At 37.3% G+C, this 15,892-nt stretch overlaps 1 protein-coding gene across 6 annotated transcripts in view; it reads right to left on the bottom strand.

The window, feature by feature from the left end:
- Positions 1–7,492: 7,492 nt before the first annotated feature.
- The window catches only part of NEK10 (NIMA related kinase 10), a 181,135-nt gene continuing 172,735 nt past the window's right edge, over positions 7,493–15,892 (bottom strand). For 5 of the 6 annotated variants that reach the window (XM_019745290.2, XM_074312742.1, XM_019745293.2 and 2 more), the window contains one exon: positions 10,662–11,255. In XM_019745290.2, coding sequence (XP_019600849.2) covers positions 11,207–11,255 — 49 coding nt within the window. In that variant the 3' untranslated portion in view covers positions 10,662–11,206. Of the gene's footprint in view, positions 11,256–15,892 lie in introns of all 6 variants that reach the window. The other variant, XM_019745292.2, reaches the window with a different exon arrangement.

Genomic DNA, 15,892 nt, shown 5'->3' with positions numbered 1-15,892 from the left:
GGGATGGATTATGAGAGTTCTGGGGTAGCTCAGGCTCCAGCAGTGGAAGAATTATTAAAATGCTAGTGTAGTCTACATTCGTGCTTTTGAAAAGGATGAGTAGAGCATTTTCCCCATAACTATTTAAGTTGTTCATTAGTGACACATACAAAGCAGCCACTAGGAGCTACAGACAAGATGATTCCATTCAATGAGACAAACAGAGAATTCTAAAAATCCCATAAATTTAGTAATCCTACCTCTACAATATGAACTAAAGATTTTGCTTGGTGGGATAAAAAGAGTATGGGTATTGCAACCATTCAGAAACTAAGTTTTCTCCTGGGGTTCTAGCTTTTTTTTTTTTTTTAACCACTAGCTATTGGCTTCTTAACTTCTCTAAACCTCAGTTCTTTTCATCTCTATAATAGTGTTAGTTATAACCTCTTCCACAGTAGCTGTTATGGTGACTAAATAAAAATATGGAAATTGCTTCGCCCAGTATCTGTCACGCCTTAGCCAATCAACACATCTTTCCCTTCTCCACAGAAAGTAAAGAAACTGAGAATTTTGAGGTGAGAATTTTAGAAATTATTCTCATGAACTTATTACTCTTGATAAACCTAGTACTACGTAAAATTGATCTGATTAGCCTTTACATGAACAAGACTTTCTGGTTCAAATATTATTTTTCAATCTCTTATTCATTTGTGTGTTTGTTTTTAATCCATGTAGCTCAATAAAGCTTTTTAAGATAAAAATACTAGTTAAAGATGAGGCCAGAATTTTTTTTCAAAGTTAGCAATTCACCTCAATTGTTACTAAGGAAAAAAAAAAAAAACGATGTACTGTAAATACTCTTGAGGTTGTGTTATGAAGTCTATAGGATAAAGTGGGAAAACAAATAAAGTTTCCATGACATTTTTTATCCCTTAAAGTATAAAATACACATTACAATATTAAAAATTTAGAAAAAGGTCGGAGAGAAAAGATGACAAGCTTTAATGTTAAGTAATATAAACAGTGTTGACTCCTGAAGTCATTGTGTTATGTAGACTGAGAAATGTTTCCTATTGGACAGAGTCAGCATATAAACCAATACACTCCAAATTCTAGAATAAGAAAAAAAGAATGAGTCAAGTAGATATTTGGAAATGTAGCCTGGTGCTACATCAATTGACTAATGAAAATGCTAATCAATCAGAAAATGACAGGGAAAACTCTGTTTGCCTTCCTAAAAGACTGGTGTGTGTGTGTGTGTGTGTGTGTGTGTGTGTGTGTGTGTGTGTGTGTGTTGTGCAGGGACAGAGCAAGTATAGGGAGTAGAAGGAGCCAGGAAATGGTTTCCAGTGGCAATTCTTCTATTGATTCCTTTGAGAGCCTGGCCAGGAACCAGAGGTCTCCTCCACTCTGCTCACATACAGGCCCTAGGGGCAAGTAGATTTGAACAACCAACCCCCGCCTGTCTGCATCACTGATTTGAAATACTCTTTCCTAATGAGGACACCTATTGTCAAAATGCTAATGGTGTTACTGCTAAAGCCCTACCTGGCAGATGAGAGGAACAAAATGGCACACGTCAACCTCTGAAAAAAAAATTTCCAATGAAAATAGTTCCTGATGTGTAACTGATCTGAGATGCTGATAAGCATTTGAAGAGAATCAATAGTCATTACATACCTCATGCTCAAAGTTACATGTGTGTCATGAAAATGCATGTTTTGGAAATGCAGAAAATAGGATCATCTAAAAGTTTCACAGGAAGCTTAATCAGCATCATTCAAAAACATTTTTTAATAATTAGCAGACCCTAAGATGCTCATTACTTTGGTTGAGGTTATTTGAAGGAAACACTAGTGAATGACATAAGAGAAAAGCATCCCACCTTTCTTAGAGACCAAAGTAGAGTCGGCCAGCCTTCCCTCCATCCCAGAGAGCAGGGAGGTTTCCCCAAAGCTGAGCTCATTCCATTTGTGTGTGGTTAAATGGAGGCAGGGGATGGCCATTTCCTCCCTGTCTAAGGGCTCTCCCGTGATGTCCTCTCCTTGTCTAGGAATTTTGACCTCACTTGATTTAAAGTATAACAATCATTCGCAGCTGGCTCCCCAAGGACAGGAAGGAATGCTCCAAGCCGTTTTAGGAAGCTAGGGAGGAGCTTTTCCTATGCTGAGCATCCGTTATCCCACTGACAGCCACAAGTAACCACCAACCTGGGGGGTAGAGAGAGGAAGCAGGGAGTGTGGGCCCAAGCCCAGAGCCTAGTGCCTATTTTCAGTCCTGCTTAACGGGAACTCTATACCAGGACACACTACAGTGAGACCAATCAAAGCATCATTTCCTCAGATGCGTGTAGAGATTGTCAATCCACACTCATCACAAAAAGTTTAAGGTAATATTAATTTGGCCATTTATATTCTGCCAATGCCTTCCATGGGCTCCTGCAGAAGCATGCCCTGAGATGTGGGTTGAATTCATCAGGAAGTGTTGACAGGAAAACTGACAGATGAGTGGGGAAATAAGGCAGAGACAAGAAGGAAGGGAAGCTAGGGTACCTTATCAGGCACAGTTCCGGGGCGGGTGACTTTGACTCAGTTCTGGAGGGGAACAGTGAAGAACACACCGCAGAGCTGTCCCATCAGGCATGAGGAGGTTCGTTCCCCTGAAGATTTCAGTCAGTGGTTAATGGCCGCCTCTGAAGGTAGAAATTTCCAGGTGTTACCATTGCCAGCAGGCCAAACCAATTCCCGCAACCTGAGGACAGTTGCCATCAAAGAGCCTCAGATGCAGGCTATTGGGAGAGAAAGTGCCCAGGAGGTCACGTGTACTGAAACAGTTAGAGGACCTGTGGGACCTGGGTAGACACGGGCTAACATTATACTGAGTGCTGTACCTCCATTGCAGTGTTTAATTCTTGCGTCCAGCTTTGGCTCGATACACTTTTAAAGTGGAATCTCCTATTATCTTCATTAGAAGGATGTGGAAGCTAAGCCTCAGAAAGGTTAAATCCTTGGTCTGAGGTCATCCAAGTAGGAATCATGGAGCTGGCATTCCAAACCAAGTCGACATGAGCCAAGGGCCCAAATCCTGAATGATGTTTACGTCTAGTTTAATGTGCAAATAAATTTAGGGAAGTTTAGACTTTAAGTGGTTTGTTTCTTGATCCTTGAACAATTCACGATATGTACCTATATACTCACTAGGGAAACTACAATTAGTTTTCTGGGTTAAATACCGTGTTTCCCCGAACATAAGACCTAGCCGGGCAATCAGCTCTAATGCATCTTTTGGAGTAAACATTAATATAAGACCCGGTTTTATTTTACTATAATATAAGACCCGGTCGTATGTAATATAAGACCGGATCTTATATTAATGTTTGCTCCAAAAGACGCATTAGAGCTGATTGTCCAGCTAGGTCTTATTTTCGGGGAAACACGGTAAACAAAATTTTTTGCACGTACCAAAGATGGTTAAAATGGCTGTGGCAACACTCCATGGCTCACGAGATAAAACCAGTGTGTGCACAAAATTAATTCATGCCATTTTAGTCTTTAAAGTATAAGAGCAAATTAAATCTACATTATAGGGGCAGCTTCATATAAAGCGTAAAATGAATATGAAATTACACTCTCAATCTTGAGGAGAAAGAGGATCTTTCAATTTGGGAGATATTTTCTTTTATTCATTGCTTTTTTTAAGATTGTGGTTTGTAGCTATATAAAACTATACTCTATAATTCACTTATTTAATTTCTGTTCTTTGCCATATAAACATAATTACTGAGAACAATCAATTTGTTCCCATTTGACAAAGAACTAAATTAAGAATAGCAGATTCTTATTGGAATTCTGGGTTCTGGAAGAATTCTCATTCCTGCTTCTCATGCTAGTGACTGAGGTTTGTCTACTTGCTGTGTTAGATCTGTCTTTCAAATAGCATGTTGGAGATACCTAACTGAATTCTGGGATGGGGAGGGGAAATGTTCTGGAATTCAGGTCCTATAGTCTGAGGTCATTTTCATGAGACTACCTAACACAATTCTTTCTTCTCCAGGTATTTTGATATTTTGATATTTCATATTTCATGGCCTTAATTTTTCAGGTCTACCTATATGTGTTCCCTTTGGTATTGCACTCTGTGGTAGACACACCCTAAAGTGACCCCAAACACCCATTCCTTTGTATAATCCCCTCCCTTTGAGTGTAGGCTGCACCTGTGACTTGCTTATAACCCCTAGAATATGGTGAAGGTGCAGAGATGTCACTCCCTTGATTTGGTTATTTCACCAAACTCTGTCTGAGTCAATGAGAGAGATTGATTTTCCCACTGGCCCTTGAAGAAACAAGCTGCCTTAATATGAACTGTCTGTGGACAGGGCCATGTGGCAGGGGACTACTACAGGTTACATGGAGGTGCCGGGGACCTCAGTCCTACAACCATAAGGATCGGAAGTCTGCCAACAATCATAAGAGTTTGGAAGATGATCCCAAGTCCCAGATGAGACCCTAGGCTCCTGCCCATACTTTGATTCCAGCCTATGAGAGGACCCAGTTAAGGCATGTTCCAACTTCTGACCTATAGAAATTGTGAGATTCAAAAATGTGTGTTGTTTCTCATTGCCTAGTTTATAGCAATTTGTTACACAGCAATAAAATAGACTTCCCCACTGGGTATGAACATGTGATCTGCTTTGGCCCAGGAGAATGGGGAAAATGTGACGTAAGCACAGGCTTGACACAGGAGTCTTGCATTTCTGTTTTTCTTCAGCTCTTGCTGCTGCCACAAAAACACATCAGCTAGGTTGCTGGAGGGTTGTCAGAGACACATGGAGGAAGGCTGACTTGTTCCCTCTGTGTCCATTTGAGACCAGCCAGACCCCAGGCAACCTGCCATCTGAGCAGACACACTTTAGGGAACCCAGCTCAGATGAGCAGAACATCACCCCGTTGACCTACAGATTCATGAGAAATAATAAGTGCTTGTCATTTTAAGTCATTAAGTTTTGAGATGCTTCTTTGTGCGCCTTTTTGGTAGCAATAGCTAATTGCTACAGGGACCCACCAATTAAAACTGTGGGACACATTTGAACTTAAACACATATGTGATTGCCTATTTGGAACATATACATATTTTTTAAATCAAAAGACTGAAAAGCTTAAAAGGAGAGAGTCAGGGAGCTAGTGAGAGAAAAGAGATGACCGTTTGCTATGAACTCTTGATAAAAGAGAAATTCTTTTCCAGTAAGATTGAAAATACATTTTTAATTTCCTGTAGCATTTTATACAGCATATTTAAGCAATAACAAAAATAAAGGCTGCTTGCGTTTTTTATATAAATCTTTTATAGAGGCATTTCATTTATTCCTCTCTTCCGAGGCCTTCCGGTTCATCAGCACGTTAGAGTTTCATTGTGCTTGTGCATAAGTGTTTTGGAGGTTTTGGACGGACAGAAGCATATGCAGAGGAGTCCATCATCCTCTGCCTTCACATCACACAGCGGTCACAGAACTATCGACGTGTCCTCCAATAACAAAGGGGTCTCTGCAGGATACCTGGTAACAGTCTCTTTCCTTGGGTAGGAATGGGGAGGGGGTCGTATTCCAGACAGGAGAGAGGCCTGGGGATGGGGATGGATACTGTCTCAGAGGCAAAGGGGAAAAAAGCAAATTGAAAGTACTTTTCCATTTTGTGGGCACAGACCTTTGTCAGACCTCGGTTGTCCAGATAATAGACATGCTGGGCAAAGTGAGATTAGGGGCTACATGTCTTTTCAGAGAACAGCTCTATTCCCTTTGATCCTTACGAACTTACCACTGGGGACAATAAAATGCAGGAAGCATTATAATTCAGTTTTGATCCACTAAATGTCAGTAAACAAAATGCACTCAGAGGATTTTCCTTTTAACTGATTTTTGTTTCCCATTTTGGAAGAGAAAAATGATGGAAATCTTTCCACAACCTATCAACTGGTTTGCTTGAAAACAACTCAAATACCTTAAAATGTTTCTTTTCTAATCTAGCTAAGTGTAAGCATATTCAAATCTGCCATCATTTATTTAAGTTCCACATATATTTCTCACAAAATTTGCATTGTCAGATGAAATGGGCCTGAGGCCATGGATGAAAGAAGGGGGAGAAACCACAGCACCCAGACAGAACTGCATTCACTTAATGGCAGATAAGATTGCTTCTTTGAAGAGTTTAATGTCTTTGGAATGCTTCCTAGGGACCCTGTCCTAAGGACTCGACCAACAAGTTACTGAGGAGCTTTAGGGGCCATTCTGGGTGGTCACCTTACTGGTGACAGCACAGAAATAACAGTCCAATGATAACTGCACTCTGGGGAACAATATGAAGCATTCAGGTTTATGGAGTACCTGGTCCCTGGTCAATCACTCACCACTTTGTGACCAGCCTGTTGGGCAATGTCAGACATTGGGGAACCGCTTGCTTTCTACTTTTCCTCCAAATTCTCAAAGCCGTTTTTATTTGGGGGTCATCCCACGTCCTTGCAAGATTCATCTTTCATCTTGAACAAGTTGGGGTTTCACTTCTGAATACTTATATTTATGCACCTCCCTCAATTGAATGTTGGCTTCATACAAATACTTCAGATATTCCTTCTTGACATCTCCTCAAACCGGCTGCATTTCCTTCCAAATTCACTGAAGGACAAAGTAAACACAGAGAACATGGAGGGCAAGGAAAGCTGAAATGTTAAGTCATTTATAAGCCTGATATTCTTTTTCAGATTCCTGACTCAAATGGTGCTTGAAATGCCGAACTAAATCACGAATTAAGAATATTATTGTGTAAGTGACCTTCACAGTCTGACGTAAAGGTGCCAAGGCTTTAAGCTATGCGTTCCCCTTGGTTTGTTATTTCTAGTCCGAATCTCTCTTTTCTTGTTTTGTGGGTCCAGTTTGTCACATGATTGTAAACATGTCAGCTAATTTTTCATTTGTGAGCTCTCCAGATTCATTCCAAGCATCGACGTAGATTTGGTGATTACGTGTCAAAACGACAATGATTTTCTATAAAGACAAAACTTCTATCTATGTTCAGAGGAAACAAAGGTAAGCCACTTCCAAATGGCAGCATTTAAAAAAGTAACATATTTGCTATAATATGCTCCTGCTACTTCTAAATACATTTTCTGGGTATAGTGCAGAGCTTTATGGTACCAAACAGGAAAAAGGCAGCTTGTTGTGTTTAGAAGAATAATTTTTAGTTTTCAATTGAGAATAGAATTTTAATTATAATCAAAAACCATATTTAATTTTTTGTATATAATTAGTTAACTGCTGCATATACGTGGTCAAAATAAATCTAGCATACCTCACATACCAAGAATGCTGCTCTGATTTTAGGGTGTGTGATCTTCATTTTTATAAACACTACTGCCCATGGACCCAGAGGGTGTGTAAATTTACAATATCCATCGGTCACCCCATCAAAGTCATAAAATCTTTCCTGTCCCTCTTGCAAATCTCAAAACAACATCCCAGCCAGAATATAATCAACCCTAGCACTTGTATTTACAATGTGCAATTTAACTGTAATGACACACATAAGAATTTCTTTATAACAAAGTTGTTTCCCTGAGACATTTGAGGCTTCCTATCTATATAAAAAACAGCATTCAAGCATAAGCATACTGTTAGCACACTTGAAGTGAAAAAATGTCTCCAAAACGATGCCAATTTCCATCAATGGATGCAATCTGAAAGATATCATAGAGATATATAAAACACACTTATTATCACATTTAATTTTTGAACATGGAGACCTGCGTGTTTACATAGAATTTCACCCAGAGTCAAGTATCGAGGATTCGTTGCTTAGGAGGCCTCCGTGTCTGCCTCTTCAGGGTGCTGAGAAGCTGTTTCAACTCTAGTTCCTTTTCATTGCCTCTCCCATTGATTGCTGAGCTTGTGAATATACATTTAAAAAGTAAAAGGTAAACAATAAAAGTGGCTTATAAAGAAGGATTTTCTGCCTTCAGATAGAAGTTGAAGCTATTTCGAAAGGAATTCAGCATATTTACTATGTACAGAAAAATAGCAATAAATATATTTTGCAATTCAGCGGATCAAAAACAACGATGTGGATTCTATGCATATTAATACTGATAGAATTGACTAAATTATATTGTTTCTCTCACACATCTTAAATATGAGTGGTGATTAATCGATGATATTGCTGCAATTGCACATAATCAACCAGTCCCGTATCTGTTTTCGAACATCAAAATTCACAGCATTTATTAACTGATAGATGGAACCTCTAGGAAGACCTTAACCCCGAATCAGTTCCATCGTTAGGGTAAACTTCATAACAGTGATTGTTAATTAATTCTGCTTGAGAATGCCAAAAGAGACTGTGCATGCTGCCCAGTGCCGTACAAATATCCGTATTAAACTCAAGCAGCATTTCGCTAGGAGGTTTCTGAAATTCATCCATGAGCGCTGGGTCTGTGTCCATGTTACTATCCCCTAAAGATCTCTAATTAAATCTCGCACATCTGGACGAAGACAAGGTTAACAACCAGTCAGCACACGGGCCTGCTGCAGTCACTTCCCTGAGCATGGGACATTTTGCTTTTAAAACGCGAACTAAGGTTTCACATGCACATATTTAGATAGGGCTGGTGGATCACAACATAATCAACTGAAGTATTTGTAAAAACAAAAGTGATCTGAAAAGACTGATTCATATTCTGTCCCATACCAATATTCAGTGACTGAGAATTAGATGAGTGCACAGGGATTTCATCGTACAACAAATAATTAAAAATTATACAAAAGAAATAGAAAAATTGTAAATGCAATCAAGGAAAGAATATGAGGTCTATTAAATGCAGGTAACAACTTCTTTGCACTAGAAGACAGTTCAGATAGTTAAAAGAAAATGACCATTCTTGTTTTATTGTAAAGGGGAGGGGACTTGTTTGAAAGTGACGGCTTTTGATAAGTTGACTTCACAATTGGATGTGCCTCCGTGCACAAAATGATTCCCTTATCAGTACCTAACTTTCTCTTAAAGGCTTGGTCTTGCACTGGGAGAATGTTGATTCAGTAACTGGTAGTTTCAGCATGTGTGTATGGGGGGGTGGGGGGGGCGGAGGCGGGATTCAAATAACACACATTTATTATTTTGGCAAGAGAATGCATCTCTTGATGGTAGAGTTGATGGGTCTAAAGCTGCCTTTCAAAAGGATGCGTATTTGCTTATTTTTTTAAATTCTCACTGGTTCCTAGCATAACAAATGCCATTTGTATGGTCTAAAAAATTTAGTTAGACATCTTTTGCTCCAGTTCTCATCAATAAGATCAATAGACTATGCATTTAAGAACACTTTCAAACAAATAATTTCTCTTTTCCAACCAAGGTGTGACCTCTGAATACTATTCTATTCTATATCATCATTTGGAAAAGAACTTTATTCTTCAGACTTTCACTCCACAGCTTGGTTTGTTTCTAAATACTGGCTTCTACTACAATTAAAATTTGTGTCCCTCTAGGCCTGTGCCTCCTACACAATGAGAAAATGTGCTCATTCCATACATGGAAAGATATAAAAATAATATAGTTCAGGTTCAAATTAAATTGAAATAGGGATAAAATTTTGCCTAGTTTAACAAAATCATAAATTTTGATTTCACATGTAAATTTCACATATGGACAGAATTGGTTTGAAATCTGAAACTAAAATTTTCATCACTGTACTTGCATCTATTATTTTAAATTATAGTATATTTTTATTATTAATTTGGCTTAAAGGCAAAGATTCATTGGCAATTTTCAAAGGTATTAAAGGGAATTTGTGTAACATTTAAATGTTAAACATACTAAATGTAAAAACAGTCTGGATTCACATTAAAAAAATTTTCCTGTACTATACAAAAGGTTATTGGGTTTCAACCACTGTAAATATATATTGAACTAAGCTTTATTCCATCACGCTAAAAATATATCAATGTAAATAAAGATAACAGAATTCAGTGAGAAGTAAATAAAAAGCATAATTTCAGCTTTCAGATTACTAATTATATAGCATTAAAATGCTCTTTAAGTAATTAGAAGTAAAGTCTGATTTGGCAATGAGGGCATTTCTTGACATGCCACCTGTTATAAGAAGCCAGTTGTAGAGATTTTTAGCCCAATAAAAATCTAGAAAATTTTCATCATAAATTCTCCCTACAGAAGAATGAGACACTGTTTGGCATTCTGATTTCTCTTCTTTTAGGGATGTCTCAATGAATAAAGAAGGAACTTATATTTTATTACATAACTTATTTTCATTTCAAATTCCCAAACAATAAAAAGTTTAAAACAATGTAGGTAATTTTAGTAAGGAAGGTCTTAGAACAAGGGATATTGAATCTCTTTCATAGACTCAAAGTGCTCTAAAAATACTATAAGTCGGATCAGCAGCGAAGCATTAGCCAAATCAAAACCTTCCCCTCTCCCATATACACGAACATATACACACAATGTAAATTAATATCTTCTATTACTGTAACTTAAATCTGACAATTTGACAGTTATTCCCAGACGCTGTGCAAGGTTACAAATACTGTCTACACAGTATCAGGGTTCAAGACCACTAGCACCCAAGTGGTTAAGAGAGAACCAATCCTTTCATTAAAACAAAACAAGCAAAAAAACAACAACATTCAATTACATATTTTGAATATCTTTTAAGATTTAAAAAATTGGAAGATAACAGTGAATCACCAATATATTATTATTCTGAGTCCTATTAATTTTCTTTGTGTAAAACTATTTTTGTACATGGAAGGCTAGATGCCTTTGAACATAGATTCAGCAACCCTAAGTGTAAAATATTCCTTTGAAAACTATGACAAGGATTTTTCTTTTTTTCTTTTTTTCTTTTTTTTTTTTTACTTGGAGGGAAGTTCTGTGAAGAGTGTATTTTTTTTCCACAGATGAATTTTGTGGTATTTTCTCCCAGGAGCACACTGAGGGCCCTGTCATCCTGTGTATAATGTGTCCTAGGAATGGAGCCTCCAAGCACTGCAGATGTCACATGGCCTAGCACCGGACCTCCAGAAAGAGGTCCTGCAGGCACCACGGCATCTTGGTCTCTTCTCGTCCACATTCTTGTAACAACACCCAATCTCTGGGCATCTTGCTTAACGGCTGAAGTCCAGAACTTGAACTTCACTGGGAAAACCAAGTCCATTCATTAAAATGTAGCATTTTCATCTTTTGGTTGGGTGATTCTTGGTCGCCCATGGATAGGAGTGATACCTAGGAGATTCAGAAGTGGAAAGAGTCCTCTATAGTCACAAATCTTTTCGTTCACACATTCAATTTCAAAAGCAGTAGCTCAGGTATTTAAGTAAATAAATTACAATGAATAAAAAGCTGATTCTAAACATAAGAGAATAGGAACATTTTTAGAAAGCTACCTTTTGCTGAAGTTCAGTGCTAACAGTGTCTTTATCAAATGATGAACTCAATAGGAACTGATAACCCTTCATAGTAGAAAAATTAACACCATTCGAAGTATCTTGTACATTTAAATCTCTATCTATGCACATTAAATATCTATTTTACATGTTCATCAGTTAATTGGGGGAAAATCAATGCTAGTTGATTCAATGTTGATTCATTTTTATCTTGTATATCATTATTTATCAACACATGTTTCATCACTACAAAATAAAATATTAATGTGGACTCCTAAGTATATAAGGATGATATGCTTGTCATCCTCTATTCACTCTCAGGACTCTCACAGGACACTATTCACTTCCACAAACAACAATGAGAAAATTAAGGCATGCTAGGCTATATCCTTTGGGTACAACTGAATGTTTATGTGTGTAAAATATGATTAATCATACAACCCTAAAAATGACTAACAATAGAGCTGGTCAAGTCTGTGTTAACCTTGTTTCGTTTTCTTTAGCCTGCTTTCTTCCTCTCAAGTCATGCCACCTCCTCTTCCCACAAGCCCAGAAATCAGGAATCCCCTGTTTGATTAGGGCTCCTTGCTGCTATTTCTGTTTCTGTTACCATTTTCTTTAACTAATGCAGCATATTGTGCCTGAGACGTTCTTCCTACCAACTTCCGAAGCAGTCTTCCTACCAACTTCCGAAGTAGTCTCCCCATTATTTAAACAGTTCTAGATATCCCCAAAGATTGCCAGTAGCTAGATAATGGCTTTATCCTGAGACTTTCTGTTTGAAAATGGCATCTTTCTATCCCTAACTAAATATAAACTCTAAAATCTACATTGAAAATATGCCATATTTTGGCTTAATGCTTTAGTTGTTGTCTGGATGCTTTGTAGACATATGCATGGGTTTGAACTGGCAGTCTTAAGTTGTAAACTTGAGTAATGCAGGAATTAGGTATGTCATTCTCTGTCCATGGTGATTAATCAAGATCACTTAATAATATTTTACAATGATGATGATGATGATGACAATGAGAACATTAGCAGATCCTGGTAGATATTAGCAGAGGAGTTAAAACAATGTCTCCCATTGTTAACCATATTGCTAGGGCAGCTTTTCTCAACTTGTGTTCCAAGTAATAGCTGAGCAAAAAAGATGCATTAGAGCTGATGGTCCGGCTAGGTCTTATTTTTGGGGAAACACAGTATCTAAAGAAGTGAGAAATTAATAACTGTGTGGCTAAGACACTTTCCCTTTGCTTTCCCACTGGTTCTCAAGAGGAACCATGTTGATCTTGTTGAGTCTGTGTCCACTCATTTAGAGGGAAGAAGAAACATTTTTATTTTATTTTCAACCAACATAATTTATCTTTCAACGATATCAAATTCAGTCAGTTATTCCTCCACATCTTCTACACTGGTCTATCCTTTTATAATCCTACTGCATTACACTGTTTAGATATTCATATTCATTTGGATTATTTAAATGGTCCTCTAAGTAATTTTCCTTCCTTTTCTAATGTTATAACAAATTTGACATCCCCCCAAATTATTTGTATATATCACCTAATGCTTTTTTAAAAAAAAAAGATATGAAAAATAAAATCCCAATTCGTTATGCCTCCAATTAAAAAAAAAAAGTAACAGCTGAGGAATCACTGGGGTAAATAGAATCAACAGATTTCTTTCCTACAGTCCATCTCAGAGTCTTTAATATGGGAATGTGTGTCAACATTCTCCAAAAATGCAAAATTCCATGTTCAGAGTTTCCTAAAGACTGGGGGTGCCAAAAAAATGTACACACATGACTCGTATTCATCTTTTGTTATCGGTATATATTGAGTATATACTGATAATACAATTTTAACACAGTTTTTGCCTTTCTTAAAATGTGTATTCATTTTTTTGGCACCCTCTGTATATTTACATCATTTAATATCTATTAACATCATTGGCTATTCTATGGAAACTATTTGGGAAAATACAATCTACTGATTCTAAACACCTGTCCATGTTCTGTGATATTTAACATCCTCTATCCTGTGATGATGAAAAAAATCAAAACTGTCACAGGTGATCTGATTAGTATTTGAAATTATGCATGTTTCTAGCTTGTGAAGTAGGAGGTGCTTCTGAGTAGAGCATTACTTATTTCTTGGGGATTAATTTGGGACACCAGCTAACAAGTGATGCCTTTAAGTAAAACCAAGCGTTAGTTTTACCAGTAGATTGTGAAGAGTCTTTCTCCCAAAGTATATTCTATCATTGCAGTTAGAAGTGGAAAAAGGAGTGCTATGGCTCCATGTATTTTTAAGTGGGTGATTCATTTTAATTTGGAGCATTTTAAGAAAATGAATGTCATATCCATCCTATGTTGCTTGAACTTGATCATTTGAATCAAGTCTTCCTAGTCTATTCACAATTCTGAATAAAACTGTGAATAATTTTTATGCTTTTGTTATTAGGCATCTTATTATGTGTTTTTCACAATAAGAGACCTTGCAATGTCTTTTAAAACAGGAATATGTCTTTGAAAGTAGAAGTAATGTGTTTTTTTAGAAGTAATGATTTAAAAAAAAACAAAAGCTTGACAGTAGAACTGAAAAAGGATAACCATAAATCTCAAAATAAGACTGAAATTGTTTTTCAAAAAGGAAAAACAGTTCTTGAAAGTTTCCTAAGTTCCTTACACACCTGTTTTGTTTTGTTTAACAGATATTTAGTTGATTTTATGCAAAAATATGAAGACATTCATTGCCCATGATCTTGAGTCTCTGAGATAATGTGGATTAAAAAATGACAAGCATGACTTTTGCCTCCACTTAAGCCAAGGGCACTTGAAATAATAAGATGCTGAGAGTCAATAACAGAGACATTTATACTACCCATGGAAGGTGGGACATTCTCAGTCCATGAGTAGAAAATGAAAATTTTAAATCTTTCCAGGAATGCTGGGAGGAGAGTAATTATGGAGATGGTGATTTCTATTAACAATATACTTTTGTAAAATGAGAATTACTCATCATTTCTCTGCAGTTACAAATCACAACAGAACTAAATTTACAAAGGTGGTATTTTGGAAATAGATTGTCAAACTGAAAGAGCGCAGTTAAATAATCTTATGTGTGATTCATAAGAACAACTCATTGAAACAGAAGGAAGAAAAAAATGTTGGAGACTGAACTAACCTCAGAAAAGAATCTAATTTCCGTATAATGACCTTAACAGAATGTTCTTGAAACCTCTTTCCCTTACCATGGCCAATAGTTATCTTTGGGGAAGACTTCTTGAATAATTTAAATCGTGGTCACAAGACAGCTTCACTGGCTAGAGAGGAAGGCAGTTCATTCCAGGCATAAAAAGCCACTGTGGGAGAACAAACTCCACGGGACTGTGCCTCTTACAGCAACTTTCAGCCATATAGAATGTGTATGTGGTTGCTTGTGAGCAATATACATTCCATATGGCTCCTTGGAAAAGTGGGCTCCTTGGAACAGCCAAGGGGCAACTCTTGTGTAGTAGACACTGTCCATGCCCATAGCCCCTCATCGGTACCACTTCAAAGCGTGCTAGCCTGATTTCCAACTGCCAGCACCGGCATTTCTTTCCCTGAGGATTTCTCTGGCCTCTAGAATCTGCTCTGTGTACCCTACAGAAGGCCAAAATGCCAAGGAACTAACACCCCATGAGGGAAATGCCGCAAGCAATGACTGATGGAAATTGGAGGATAAATACCCCAGAGGGGAATCAGAGAGGTGCCTATTCTATACTGGAACTCAGATTTCCCCTGCTGGGATCCAGCTCCAGTCACCTCCAATGGTAAATTGCTTGAAAACGAAACCTTTATTATTTCTTCACTCCTCTACCAGTGCTTCCTGGAATTGCCACTCAAATAAATTAATTGTACTCGGGTCTTTATGCCTGACACCATGCCCAAGAGTAAAATTTCAGGAATCCAAAACTGGATGAAATTGATAAAACAGAAGAAGTTTGTTTTTTAAAGTACCAATAATGGTTACATGAGAAGATAATATACAGCCCCTCTAAACATATTTCTTATTTAGGGTAAGCAAATGGCAACACATACCAACAAATCCCTCTCTCACAAACATATCTTAAATTCACTGGAAGTGATTCATTCTTTATTTAGTTGCATTTTCCCCTTTGCACTCCATACAAACAATGGGTAGATTTCAGTGATAGAAACCTGATTTCACAGCCCTTCTAGCAGGGAACAAAGAAATGCTTAATTTTAAAAAACAATCTAGAAATGCTTCTCCATTTCATTATGTCCATTTTTTTCCCATGGGAGTAAATTACTACTAAGCAACCAGCCTTTCTTTTTCAAAAGAGAATACAGCATCCATAGAAAACACGAGCAACATATATTCTAGGGTCGTATCTAGTCTAAGCAAAGATATTTTACAAAAATGTTTAAAGTAAAAGTTGAAAATAACCCTGCTGGAATCAAGTATAATCTGA

Source organism: Rhinolophus sinicus, linkage group LG10, assembly GCF_036562045.2.
Source record: "Rhinolophus sinicus isolate RSC01 linkage group LG10, ASM3656204v1, whole genome shotgun sequence".
Classification (NCBI taxonomy): Eukaryota; Metazoa; Chordata; class Mammalia; order Chiroptera; family Rhinolophidae; genus Rhinolophus; species Rhinolophus sinicus.
The sequence above is the reverse complement of the archived record's forward strand: the minus strand, read 5'-3'. Positions and strand labels throughout refer to the sequence as shown.